This window comes from Podarcis filfolensis, assembly GCF_964270895.1.
Source record: "Podarcis filfolensis genome assembly, chromosome: 13".
NCBI lineage: Eukaryota > Metazoa > Chordata > Lepidosauria > Squamata > Lacertidae > Podarcis > Podarcis filfolensis.
Genome location: NC_139615.1, coordinates 36,069,507 through 36,081,574, shown reverse-complemented (window position 1 = coordinate 36,081,574; position 12,068 = coordinate 36,069,507). Strand labels below are relative to the sequence as shown.

The window sequence follows — 12,068 nt, the reverse complement described above, 5'->3', positions numbered from 1 at the left end:
GAGTGCGCCTCCAGGGTTGAAGTCAAGCCACCGGAGAATCACAGCGCCTGCTGTGGCTGCAGAGGCTGGCAACTCGTAACTGCTGCCTCCTGCACTGCTTTTGTTTTTTTTATATATATAAGATATTTATTAAGATTTTTTAAAGTATTACAATAAAATGAAAAAAATAACAAAAATACAAAATAAAAATAATTAAAAACACACAAATTTTCCATTGCTTATTTTCCTTTAGCTTGTTTCCCAGACCTCCTCCTACCTCCCTTTTTTGTATTCCACTTCAAATTGTTGGTTCAGCAAATCCTTACCATTATGTTTTTACCTATTTATAACCCTTTTTTCATATTCTCTTAAAGCATTGCAGCTGGAAACCACTTAATTTCTATCCAACATCATTCTAACATTCATTAATTTTACAATATTTCTGTAGATAGTCTTTCTCCTGCACTGCTTTTGATGCATTTGCAGCACTGAAGTGATCTCTCGGGGGTGCACGCCTGGGCAGTGTGTATGGAGGTCCTGGGCTGCCCAGACAACAAGACCCCCCCCCCCTCAGCCTCGCTGATGTGCTCCAAAGGAAAGCAGAGCAATACATTTAGCACCAGCTTGGCTGCAGGAGGGAGGTTTACAAAGCACCATCCAACCGTCTTAGGGACTCCACTCTGGATTTGTGTAGTGTTTAATCCTTAGCTGTTTTGCCTCCCATAGATGTCCCACAAGGCAGCGGGTAAATGCTACAGAAATATCTGACTTATTCTATGCAGACTTAAGCACCACCTAAACCTATTCAGATCAAACCTCTCTTCCTTCCTTTGACTTATGATGGCAAGGACTTGATTCCTACTATGAAGGAGAGCTAAGTGTTGGGTGGTTGCTGGATGCTGGGGGGGCAGGTGGTAACCCCTGCTCTGTTCCCTCTAAGCCTCTAGCTCAGCGGTAAAGCCTCTGCCTTGCATGCACAAGGTCCCAGAAACTCTGAACCTGATACCCTAGAGCATGGGTAGGCAAACTAAGGCCCAGGGGCCAGATCCGGCCCAATCGCCTTCTAAATCCGGCCCACGGACGGTCTGGGAATCAGTGTGTTTTTACATGAGTAGAATGTGTGCTTTTATTTAAAATGCATCTCTGGGTTATTTGTGGGGCATAGGAATTCATTCATTTTTTCTCTCTCCAAAATATAGTCCAGCCCCAAGGACTGAGGGCAGTAGACCGGTCCCCTGCTGAAGAACTTTGCTGACCCCTGCCCTAGAGAGCTGCTGCAAGTCAGAGTAGACATCACAGACCAATGAACTGACTCAGGCCGCTCCCGGTGCCAGTGTCAAAGTAAGGTTAAAATGCCAAGCCGATCAGTTTCAATGTGTGCAGATCAGGTTGATGTGTGTGTGCTTACTTTTATCTTATCGTGTCCTTTGCCTCAGGCAGCAAAACTTCCTGGGAGGTGAAAGGGAGGCATCTAGGGATGGGAGCTGAAAGTTAACGGGCTCCTGAGTATCTCTAAGCCCCACGCAACCGGGGAAAAGCCAAAACTAATTTGAGATTCCTGCATTGGACTAGATGACCCTGGCGAGCGCCTCCAACTCTACAGCTCCGTGATTTTTCCATGACTGCACTCAATGGGGTTTGCAAGGTCGCTGTGCTGAAGGCTGCACCCGCCCCACCCGTCCACGCTGCCCTTTTATATGCCCCAGGGCCACATTTCGTACCTACTGAAACCCTGGAGCGATTGCCAAGGGGGGGTGGGGGGATTAAAGGGCGGCGGCGGATCATTGGGGCTGGAGCAGCCCTGGGGGGTGGCGGCGGGGTAGGTGTCTTTCTGCCGTTGGTCGACAAGAAGAGGGGGCGCCCGGAGCATCCCAGTGCCCGCCCTGCCTTGCTGTAACTTGGGGGGGGGCGGAGGAAGGGGAAAAAAACTGTGGGAAGAATGGAACTTTGTGTCAACGTGGCGCCGGCCGGCCAGTCCCGGAGCCCCTCGGCCACGCCCCTGGGCCGACGGCGGCCTCCGATTGGGCTCTGCGGGGATGGGGGGCGTCGCCCTGGCGGGCAGGAGGGCGGGGCGGGGAGACACCAGCCCGGCTGAAGATGAGACGGGGCGGCACTTGCGGAGGGAGCATCCGTCGCGCGGGCTGCTGCTGCTGCTGGTGAGCTGGGCGAGGGGAGAGGCGCGCTTGCAAGAGGTTTGGATGCTGGGGCTGTGGGGTGCGGGGTTGCATGCAAGCGGGGCTCAGAGGCGCGGAGGAGAGGTGGGCGCCTCGACTTAGGAGAGGGGAAGGGGCCTGCTGGAGACCCTGAGGAAGGGGGGGAATCTTTAATAGGGAGCGGAAAACGCGTGTTGTCTTGTTGGAGACACGCGGGCATTGTAATGCACGGGTTGTGCTTTTTTTCCTTTTTTGCAGGGTGCAATGCCCGGCGGATTCAATTAGTCGGGGCATCCTGATAGGTGCTGAGCTTGCAAACTACCGCGATGCCGCGGTGGACGGAAGGAATTGTGATTTCCCTTTTCCCCCTCCCCCGCCTGCCCCACAACTAGCCCCTTGTGTCCCTCGGAAAAGAGCAGCGTGGCTGCGTTGCGCCTTGGGTTGTTGCGGCTCTTGGGTCAGAATTGGTGCTTGAGGTTGGGCTAAAGGAGAGGGCACTGCTAAGGCACTCTTTGGGGGTGGCGTAGGGGGGCTGTATTGGCCCAGAAGTTTGCTTCAGACCCGCACCCTTTATGCCACGGACATTTCACGTGGTGCCTTCGGGGAGTTTGTTGGTCTTGCATCTCCCAACAGCGAGCATAGCCTATAGTCAGGGATGACCACGTTGGCTACCCCTGCCGTATAGCCCGCTTCTCCATCCGGCCCGTTTCCTGATGTGAGATGCCAATCCCCCCCCCCTTTTGTCCTGGGGTTAGACATGCTTCCCTTCCTTTCTTCAGTGTGGAGTGTAGTTACCAGTGACCCCTTATTCTGAGACACTGTCTTTGTTTAAACTTGTGGCTTCCAAAGTCTTTGCAGTGTTGGACGAGAAAGTCGCTTGTGTTTTCCTTTTCTCTATCTTTGGCATGTTAGCTCTGCTTCTCTTCTGAGGCAAGTTGCTTTGTATATCTGGAAAGGCTCGGTTTTAGTTTTGCACATTTCACAGTGGCGCGGTAGTCTGCCAGTGTGGGTTAGGGAAGAGCAGTAACTGGGAGATGGAGGAGTGGAGTGGTGTACAGCTTGTTTCGAGCCCCAAAGTTGTCTTTTCCTAGTGGTTTAAATAATTTGGCATCGGATGTGTCTTCTTTGTACCGCAGCCCAGGAAGTAATGTGTTGTTCTGATTCTGCTGTCACTTTCATCCTCAATAAGCTTTGTTCCCAGCAAAGTGGGGACAGCTTTAATTCAGATGCCTCCAGGAATTGAACATTCTGTATTTTGGGCAGCACAGTTGGGAACTGGCCTAGTTCCCCTATGCTGCTGGGATTACTGAATTTATTCTTCTCCTTTTTTTAGTTTGCCCTCGAAATAGCAGGCGCAGTCCTTGTTTCAGAACTTCATCTCTCACTCCAGGTCCTTAGAGCTCAAGAGATCCAGTGGTGTTCTGGGTTAAAATGTATGTAGGAGAACAGATTACAAGCCGGGACTCCTGGGTTCTCTTTGTGGGTCAAAACTCCCAACGCTCTCTAAAAAAGAAACTTGCGTGCATGGCTGGGTGAAACAGAATCAAAGAAGGTGGAAACTCCTTGTTTCTTTGGTATGGGAGAGTGGGAACAATTGATGAGCTTGAGGGCATCTTATCTATGGTGTTTGAGATCAATGGTTAGAATCAAAATTAAAAAATAGTCCAGTAGCACCTTAGAGACCAACTAAGTTTGTTCTAAGTATATAAGCTTTCGTGTGCATGCACACTTCTTCAGCTGAAGATGTGCTTATACCTAGAACAAACTTAGTTGGTCTCTAAGGTGCTACTGGACTATTTTTTAATTTTTTATTTCGACTGCATCAGACCAACACGGCTACCTACCTGAATCTAGTGGTTAGTGTTGGACTGAGACTGGGGAGAACCAAGTTCAAAACTGAATATTGGATGAGCTTACGCCAGTCATTCTTATTCAGCCCACCCTACCTCTCTGGGCGCTGTGGTGATGAAACCGGGGTGCTTGTTCTGGTATAGAACCATGCATGTGGTACTGAGCTCTTTGGGAAAATATTGAGAAGTCTGTGATGTTTGCTGCCCCCATGTAGACTCTTCCAGTAGAGATTCCATAGACATCCTCACATTTGACTTTCAGCCACCTCTTGAAGACTCCCCCCTTCCTCCCCGTCCCCCACGAACAGATCTATGCAGTTGTTAAAAATCTTCTCAAGTAGCCAGCCATTTTAGTAATTGTTTTGTCCTGCTTTTGATGCTTTTGTTTTGTTTTTAATTATATTGCTGCGTTTCTGAGAGGGCAATATTTAAATGCTTATATAAATAATAGGAAGAGTTCCCTACCGGAACAGACTTTGCTCATGTGCTCAAGACATAGATTCCATAAAACATATTTTGTTGCACTGTGCAAAATATGAGCAAGCCAGGGCTGAACTGGTGCCCTTGCTGGTACCTTTCCCGTCAGGTTCCTATTGGAAGACCGGACAAATGCTAGAACATTAGCAGTGGCAAAGTTTTTATCGGTGGTTGCAAGAACCAATGATCCCTATATTCTGAACAAAATGCTTGTTTAACCTTGAGGTAGGCTGTATGAACTGTGTATTGCTTTGTAACAATTTGTTGGGTCTCTGGACCGTAATAAAGATTGATGATGATGATGATAGGAAGAAACTGTAATAAATAAATACTTGTTTAAAAGGAGTGTAGTGGGGTGAAGCATGTAGCAAAGATTGAGAATCATAGAATTGGAGAGCTGGAAGGAACCCTGAGGATCATCTTAATTCAACCTCCTGCAGGAATATGCAGCTGTCCCATGTGGGGATTAAACCTGCAGCCTTAATGTTATTAGCACCACGCTCCAATCAACTGAGCTAAGTCAGACGATTTTGAAATGTAGGCAATGGGACTTCCTGGCATGTGAGGAAGTGGAATAGCAGTCAGTTATACTGCACTTTACGGAGTATAAGAGGACAGGTCCCTGCCCACAGGAGCTTACAAGCTAAAATTGACACAGGGCAGATGACGGAGAAAGGGGTAAACCGGGAGGCAATATGTAGGTTGCTTCAGTTACACGTGCTTAGACTTAGTTATGGGCTGAGTTGTAGCGGGGCATGGGAACCAGGGGTGTGCGCCAAAGGCTTTGTGGGGGGAGTGGATTTTGAGAGGGCGTTTGAATGAAATGAGAGGGGTGGCTCCAAGACAGGTGTACTCAAAGGCAGTTCAAAGTATCTGGGGCAGCGAAGGAGGAGGGACAGGGCCTTTTGAGGGAGCAGAAGACCTTTGGATGTTGGAGGGGGGGTGAAGCTAAGAGGCAAAGATATATCAGGCAGGATTGTATCAGGGTGTAAATGGCAATGAAAGTAGTGGGGGAGCTCAGGGAACAAGGATTCAAGTATTGCGGGACTGATTTTGTGCGTGTGTAAATAAGAGGATAGGGACGCGGGTGGCGCTGTGGATAAAACCTCAGCGCCTAGGACTTGCCGATCGCATGGTCGGCGGTTCGAATCCCCGCGGCGGGGTGCGCTCCCGTTGTTTGGTCCCAGCGCCTGCCAACCTAGCAGTTCAAAAGCACGTCAAAGTACAAGTAGATAAATAGGGACCGCTTACCAGCGGGAAGGTAAACAGCGTTCCGTGTGCTGCGCTGGCTCGCCAGATGCAGCTTGTCACGCTGGCCACGTGACCCGGAAGTGTCTGCGGGCAGCGCTGGCTCCCGGCCTCTAGAGTGAGATGAGCGCACAACCCTAGAGTCTGGCAAGACTGGCCCGTACGGGCAGGGGTACCTTTACCTTTTTTAAATAAGAGGATAAACAGGGAGGCTGACTTTTTTTTAGGTTGTATTTGAATATTTCCAGGCTGCACTTTCATAAGAAAATATTGCTGGATAGCTCTGTTTGTTAGAGTGTGGTGCTGATGTAATTCCAAGGTTGCAGGTTTGATTTCCATATGGGACAACTGTATATTCCTGCATTGCGGTGGGGGCTGTGTTGGACTAGGAAGATCCTCAGGGTCCCTTTCCAACTTTGATTCTATGAAATATCACAAGGCAGTATACCAACCAAAAAATACAGTATTGCAGTGAAAATAAAGAAACACATCAATAAAAGCTGGATGTGAAAGAATCTCAGATTTGAAAGTCCAGAGTAGCACAGTTTTTAGAAGGCACCTGAAAATGAGCAGAGGCCCTCCTGCCAAACTTCTGTTGGCAAGGAGTTCCACAGGACTGGGCTTGCTAGACTAAAGGCTTGGCGCTTGGTAAAGGCTAGTGAAACCTGGGGGGGGGGCACATGGGATCCCAAAAGCCAACAGATGGCGGCTAATATTCCCTTGTCACCTTCCTGTCCTGGAAGCGGTGTGGAATGTAGACGCATTTGGAGCACAGTGGGCTGGCTCATGATTTATATATGCACCCTGTGTGTTTTATTTCCTTACTGACCTTTCTTCCTTGTTCCCAAGTTGTGTACAATTGCTTGGCAGAAGATGCTGTTTTCCTCCTGCCTGTTGACCGTGTGTCTCACTTGGGTCTTGGCCAAGCCTCCCCCCGACAAAAAGGACCGCGTCCACCATAACCAAGACTTGAGCGACCACCCTCACGATGACAACCAAGATTTCCAGTATGATCACGAAGCCTTTCTGGGCAAGGAAGATGCCAAAACGTTTGACCAGTTGACTCCTGAAGAAAGCAAACAACGGCTTGGGTAATTGGAACTAGCTGTTGGGTGAATAATTTTGCATCTTGAGGAGCTGAGGGAGGAGAAGCAAGCTTCTAGAGATGTGTGTGGTTGATGGCATCTCATGGGTTAAGTGGGGAGGGAACACATGAGTAGCATTCCCTGTGTTCCATGGGTAAGGCTTTAGTGCCTTGCATAGTACATTGCACATCTGCACAAGCTAGTGAAAGCAGAATAAATTTCGCACAACAAGCAACCTTAACTAGCATTGATTTAGGTCAGCTTTCCACAACCTGGTACTCCAACTCCCATCAGCCCCAGCCAAAGGTCAGGAATGATGGGAGTTATAGTCCAAAACATATAGGTTGGGGAAGGCTGATTTAGACAGGCTGCATAATCCAAGTGTTCTTGATACAGAATGTGGGTCATCCCGATGTCATTCGCAGGCAGTTTCAGAGCACCTGAGTACAGTGGTACCTCGGGTTAAGTACTTAATTCGTTCCGGAGGTCCATACTTAACCTGAAACTGTTCTTAACCTGAAGCACCACTTTAGCTAATGGGGCCTCCTGCTGCCGCCGCGCCGCTGCTGCACAATTTCTGTTCTCATCCTGAAGCAAAGTTCTTAACCCGAGGTACTATTTCTGGGTTAGCGGAGTCTGTAACCTGAATCGTATGTAACCTGAAGCATATGTAACCCGAGGTACCACTGTATTGCCACTTGCCTGCCACTATGGCTTCCAGCGCATTGTTGATATGGCGGTTAACCTTTGACCCTTTCCAGATGTTGAACTCCAGTATGGCCCGTGGTCAGGGCTGAGGGGAGTTACAGTCCAGCAACATCTCAAAGGCCGCAGGTTCTCCACTCCTGCTTAATAGCATAACACAAAGACCCCATTACGATTAGATAAGACATTATGCAAAACGCAGCAATCTGACAAGTGTGCAGTGCCTTAAATTTCACCGCGTTGACCAGAGACAGCACTTGGCTTTCACCATGTTACTCTCTTTTATTATTGGCCAAACACACACAAAAGAGTGCTGCAGAAGTCCTGTCACACATTCCTCAAATGCGTAAATGGGCATAAAGTGTTCAGGGGTGGGAACACATGGTCCTACCTGCTCCGTGTTAAGAGGGAAGGTCTAAATGGGTATCTCAGTGTCTTCTGCTCAACATGCTTAGAAGCCCCTTTAGACCATGGGTAGGCAAACTATGGCCCGGGGGCCAAATCCGGCCCAATCACCTTCTGAATCCAGCCCATTGATAGTCCAGGAATCAGCGTGTTTTTACATGAGTAGAATGTGTCCTTTTATTTAAAATGCATCTCTGGGTTATTTGTAGGGCCTGCCTGGTGTTTTTACATAAGTAGAATGTGTGCTTTTATTTAAAATGCATCACTGGGTTATATGTGGGGTATAGGAATTGGGTCTCTTTTTTCAAAATATAGTCTGGCCCCCCACAAGCTCTGAAGGACAGTGGACCGGCCCCGTGCTGAAAAAGTTTACTGACCCCTGCTTTAGACCTTCCTGATCAATGCAGGAAAGTTTGGGGTGTGGGCAGTCTGTGTCCCCGATGTCCAGGGTGGAGGAGGGCGTGCGCACCTGCTTGTCCCCCCCCCCATTTCATGCCCACATGCATTCATCTGGATGCACAAAGAAGGGTTTTGTGTTCCCACTAAGCCAGTCTTTGATGTTCTTCCAAAGAGGCCCAAAACTTAATTTTAGAGATGAGACCTCCCAACCATTTCAAACTAGTTTCCTTAAGGCATCAGGTTTTCTGCCCAGCAGAGCAGAAAACTGACTGGGCAGTGAGGCATTCTGCCTGGAACGGGGAGAGCCAGTGTGGCATAGTGAAGAGAGCTGTAGCTTTCAAACGTCCTGCCTCAAGTCGGGCCTTTCCTGTGCTAAGGCCCTCCAACATGTCTGCCACAGGAACTGCTGTGAATTCTAGAAGTTTCCAGGGTATATGATAGGCCACTGTCAGAGCTGCCCAAGGTCCCAGCTCACAAAGGACCAACGCTGCTTTGTGGTTAAATACAAAAGTCTTTATTGAAGTTCAGTTTCACTTCCAGACCCGCAGCGCGCAGCCCCACGTCTCAAGCTTTAGACCGCTGATGACCCTTCTGAATCTCCTCCCCCTGTACACCAATTTAAGACCCTCGCCTTGCTCCACCTTTTCCACTGCTCCTTCCTCCTCTGGGTCCGCCTGCCCGCCGGGGTCTCGCCCTTCCTAGCCTCTTCTGACGCTGATTCCCCTGAGCCTTCTCCCTCCCTCCGGCGGGCTTTAGGAGCTGGTTCCCCATCCGGGTCTCCTGCTGTCCCGCGCGCCTGTACATTTGAACTTGGCGCGCGCGCCCAGCCAGCAGTTTTCCTCCTAACCGTTTCACTGCTGCTGTCACTGCTTCCCCCTTCGGGTGGGCTAGCTGCAACTGACCTCCCCTCCATTCCCCCACTCTCCGATGGAGGCGTGGTCAGCCCTGACTCACTCTCCCTCCCCTCCGGAGGAGACGCTGGCCCTGACACATGTGACTCTTCCCCCCCACTACACTCTGGTGGGGAAACTGGTCCCGATCCTCCACTGCTGCTTTGGGGTTCCCCTCTGGCTCCTTGTTTCTGGTGCGTCCCCCCTGGGACCCCCCCTTGCCCTGACCATCGGCGCCCCCTTCTGGGAATCTTCTGATTCGCTGGAGAAGCTCATGGAATCTCTCGGGCCACTGTCATACTCCCCTACGCTGCCCTCGGATTCTTCCCCTTCGCTCTCCAATTCCTCTCTCCCCAGTGCTCCTGCTCCTGATTCCCTGACAGCCACATATTTGGTTCGTACAGGGGCCTGGGCTGGCTTTTTGAGCCTCACCACTTGCCCTGTGTGAATTAAGAGGCTATTCTGTGAAACACCTCCATGCATGTGTGTGTGTGTGTGTGTGCAAGGTAAGGTTGGTAACCGTGGATACACTAGTTTCCAAGGAAGCATGTTCACCATTACTGGCTTTTTAAATTGAGGAACCCCTGCTAAAATTCCAGTTTACCTCAGGACTTTCTGAAACCCTTAGGATCTCTTGGTCTGGGAAGACTTGAGTCAGATTACCATTGATTATGGGTTCCAGTTATGGGCTCCGTTGAAGGAAGGTGCAAGGTATAAATTAATTAATGATTATGATAATGATAATAAATAAATAAATGCCCTCAAATCCAAGTGGTGGTGTGGTTAGGGTGTTAAGTTACAACTGAGGACACCCCTCAGTTATGATGCTTCTTGGCTGTCCTTCAACCAGTTACTTCCTCTCAACCTAATGTACCTCAGAGGATTGAGGTGATTTTTTAAAAAAATGAGAGGGGAGAACCGTGTCCTTTGCCTTGAGCTCCTTGGAAGGAGCATGGGCTGTTAAGCGTAATAAAAAATTTCCTCGGGTTGAAGTCTCTTTCATGCCTCTTGAATATGAAGCGCCCTGGGTGGCCTTGGACAAGTAACTCTCACAGGTTGGCTGCGAAGATAATGAGGGATTTAATTCCCATTAGTGCTAACCTGCAAGCAGATGCCCCTTCTACCTGCACCCCTGATGAGAATACTGTGTATCTTAAGGAATGGAGAAACTGGACAAGGGGGGGGGGGTTAGGGTTTCTCCCTCTGTTATAATACAGTGGTACCTCGGGTTAAGTACTTAATTCGTTCTGGAGGTCCGTACTTAACCTGAAACTGTTCTTAACCTGAAGCACCACTTTAGCTAATGGGGCCTCCTGCTGCTGCCGCGCCGCCAGAGCACGATTTCTGTTCTCAACCTGAAGCTAAGTTCTTAACCTGAAGCACTATTTCTGGGTTAGTGGAGTCTGTAACCTGAAGCGTATGTAACCTGAAGCGTATGTAACCCGAGGTACCACTGTACTAGAGCCAGGGACCATCTGATTAAGTTGAATGTAGGAAGATTGGGGACAGACAAAAGGAGGTACTTCTCCACACAGTGCTTAGCTAAATGGTGGAGTTCACTCCCAGGAAACGTACTACCTCCTGCCTCTCTGAGCTGAAGTTTGCTGCCACCAGCTCTTCTCCCTCTGACTTTGATGCAAGGACCATTCTCAAGGCCTACAAGTGATGAATATGAGTTATTGAGGTGAGGGAGCATCAAACACATAGCTGCCTGCCCCCAGAGAACAGGGTGCTTGCTTTCGTCCACTCTCCTTAGACCCAGAGAGAAATAGCATAGGACCAAAGATATGCTGGAACAGTAGTGAGAGGGGGGAAAGGGATGCATTCAGTCAAGATCTACTCACAGAAGACCCACTGAAGTTAAAGCATTGAAGTTTTCATGCCCATTCACTTAAATACAGTGGTACCTCAGGTTAAGTACTTAATTCGTTCCGGAGGTCCGTACTTAACCTGAAACTGTTCTTAACCTGAAGCACCACTTTAGCTAATGGAGCCTCCTGCTGCTGCTGCGCCACCGCAGCACGATTTCTGTTCTCATCCTGAAGCAAAGTTCTTAACCTGAAGCACTATTTCTGGGTTAGCGGAGTCTGTAACCTGAAGCGTATGTAACCTGAAGCCTATGTAACCTGAGGTACCACTGTAAATAAATAGATAAATTGTGAGGTCAAAAACATAAGCACTCACAGTAAGATGATAGAATCCAACTCTCATAAGATTCTATCATCTCTATCTATATCTATCACATGCCCATTAATTGCAGTGGGTATCACTGTGAGTATGATAGAGGCTGGTACACACCATCCATTAAAAGCCTCCAAAGAGTCCTGGTAACTGTAGTTTACCCCTCACAGAGCTAGACCCCCAGCACCCTTAATTAACTACACTTCAAATACATGGTATGTAAGCAGCCTGAGATTGGATAGAACCCAGTGTCTTGTGGGCAGCTGAACCCTAACAGGCCATTTTAGGAGCTTTTAAATAAAGTTTAAACTTATTCAGACTTAAATTAAGAGTTTAACTAAATAAAGAGGGCAGCAAAGGAAAAGGAAAAGCAGTGCACGGAAAAAAATAAAACACTTTTAGAAAACTAGCTAAATCTAGCTTTACATTCACACCAAACAAGGATCCTCCTCGTGAGTAATGCAGCATCTTGGGTGGTCAGAGGGCAGGTAAAGGACAAGGAAGGATGACAGAATGTTGGCAATGTTCCATTTTTAAGAGCTTTTGACCCCAGTTGCTTCGGATTGGCAACTGGCTCTGACCAATCACAGGAGTTGCCCATAACCCAAAAAAATGCATAGGGGTGAGAGGAGGAAGAAAACAAAGTGGCAGAGACAGGAAGGCGGGGTGGACGGCTGTCAGAGTCAGAGAACAACT

The 12,068-nt window shown here is 48.8% G+C and overlaps 2 protein-coding genes across 8 annotated transcripts in view; one reads left to right on the top strand and one right to left on the bottom strand.

The window, feature by feature from the left end:
• LOC310747988 (paired box protein Pax-6-like) overlaps positions 1-6,618 on the bottom strand; it is a gene marked incomplete at its 3' end in the record, with an annotated part of 131,241 nt that extends 124,623 nt beyond the window's left edge. Inside the window, exon 1 of the mRNA XM_083583478.1 lies at positions 6,537-6,618. The remainder of the gene's footprint in view (positions 1-6,536) is intronic.
• Positions 1-12,068, top strand: part of RCN3 (reticulocalbin 3) — a 29,224-nt gene that overhangs the window by 7,665 nt on the left and 9,491 nt on the right. For 2 of the 7 annotated variants that reach the window (XM_083583385.1, XM_083583386.1), the window contains exons 1-2: positions 2,001-2,135; positions 6,557-6,798. In XM_083583385.1, coding sequence (XP_083439511.1) covers positions 2,016-2,135; positions 6,557-6,798 — 362 coding nt within the window. In that variant the 5' untranslated portion in view covers positions 2,001-2,015. Of the gene's footprint in view, positions 1-2,000; positions 2,238-6,556; positions 6,799-12,068 lie in introns of those variants that run through there. The other 5 variants (XM_083583383.1, XM_083583384.1, XM_083583387.1 and 2 more) reach the window with 3 other exon arrangements.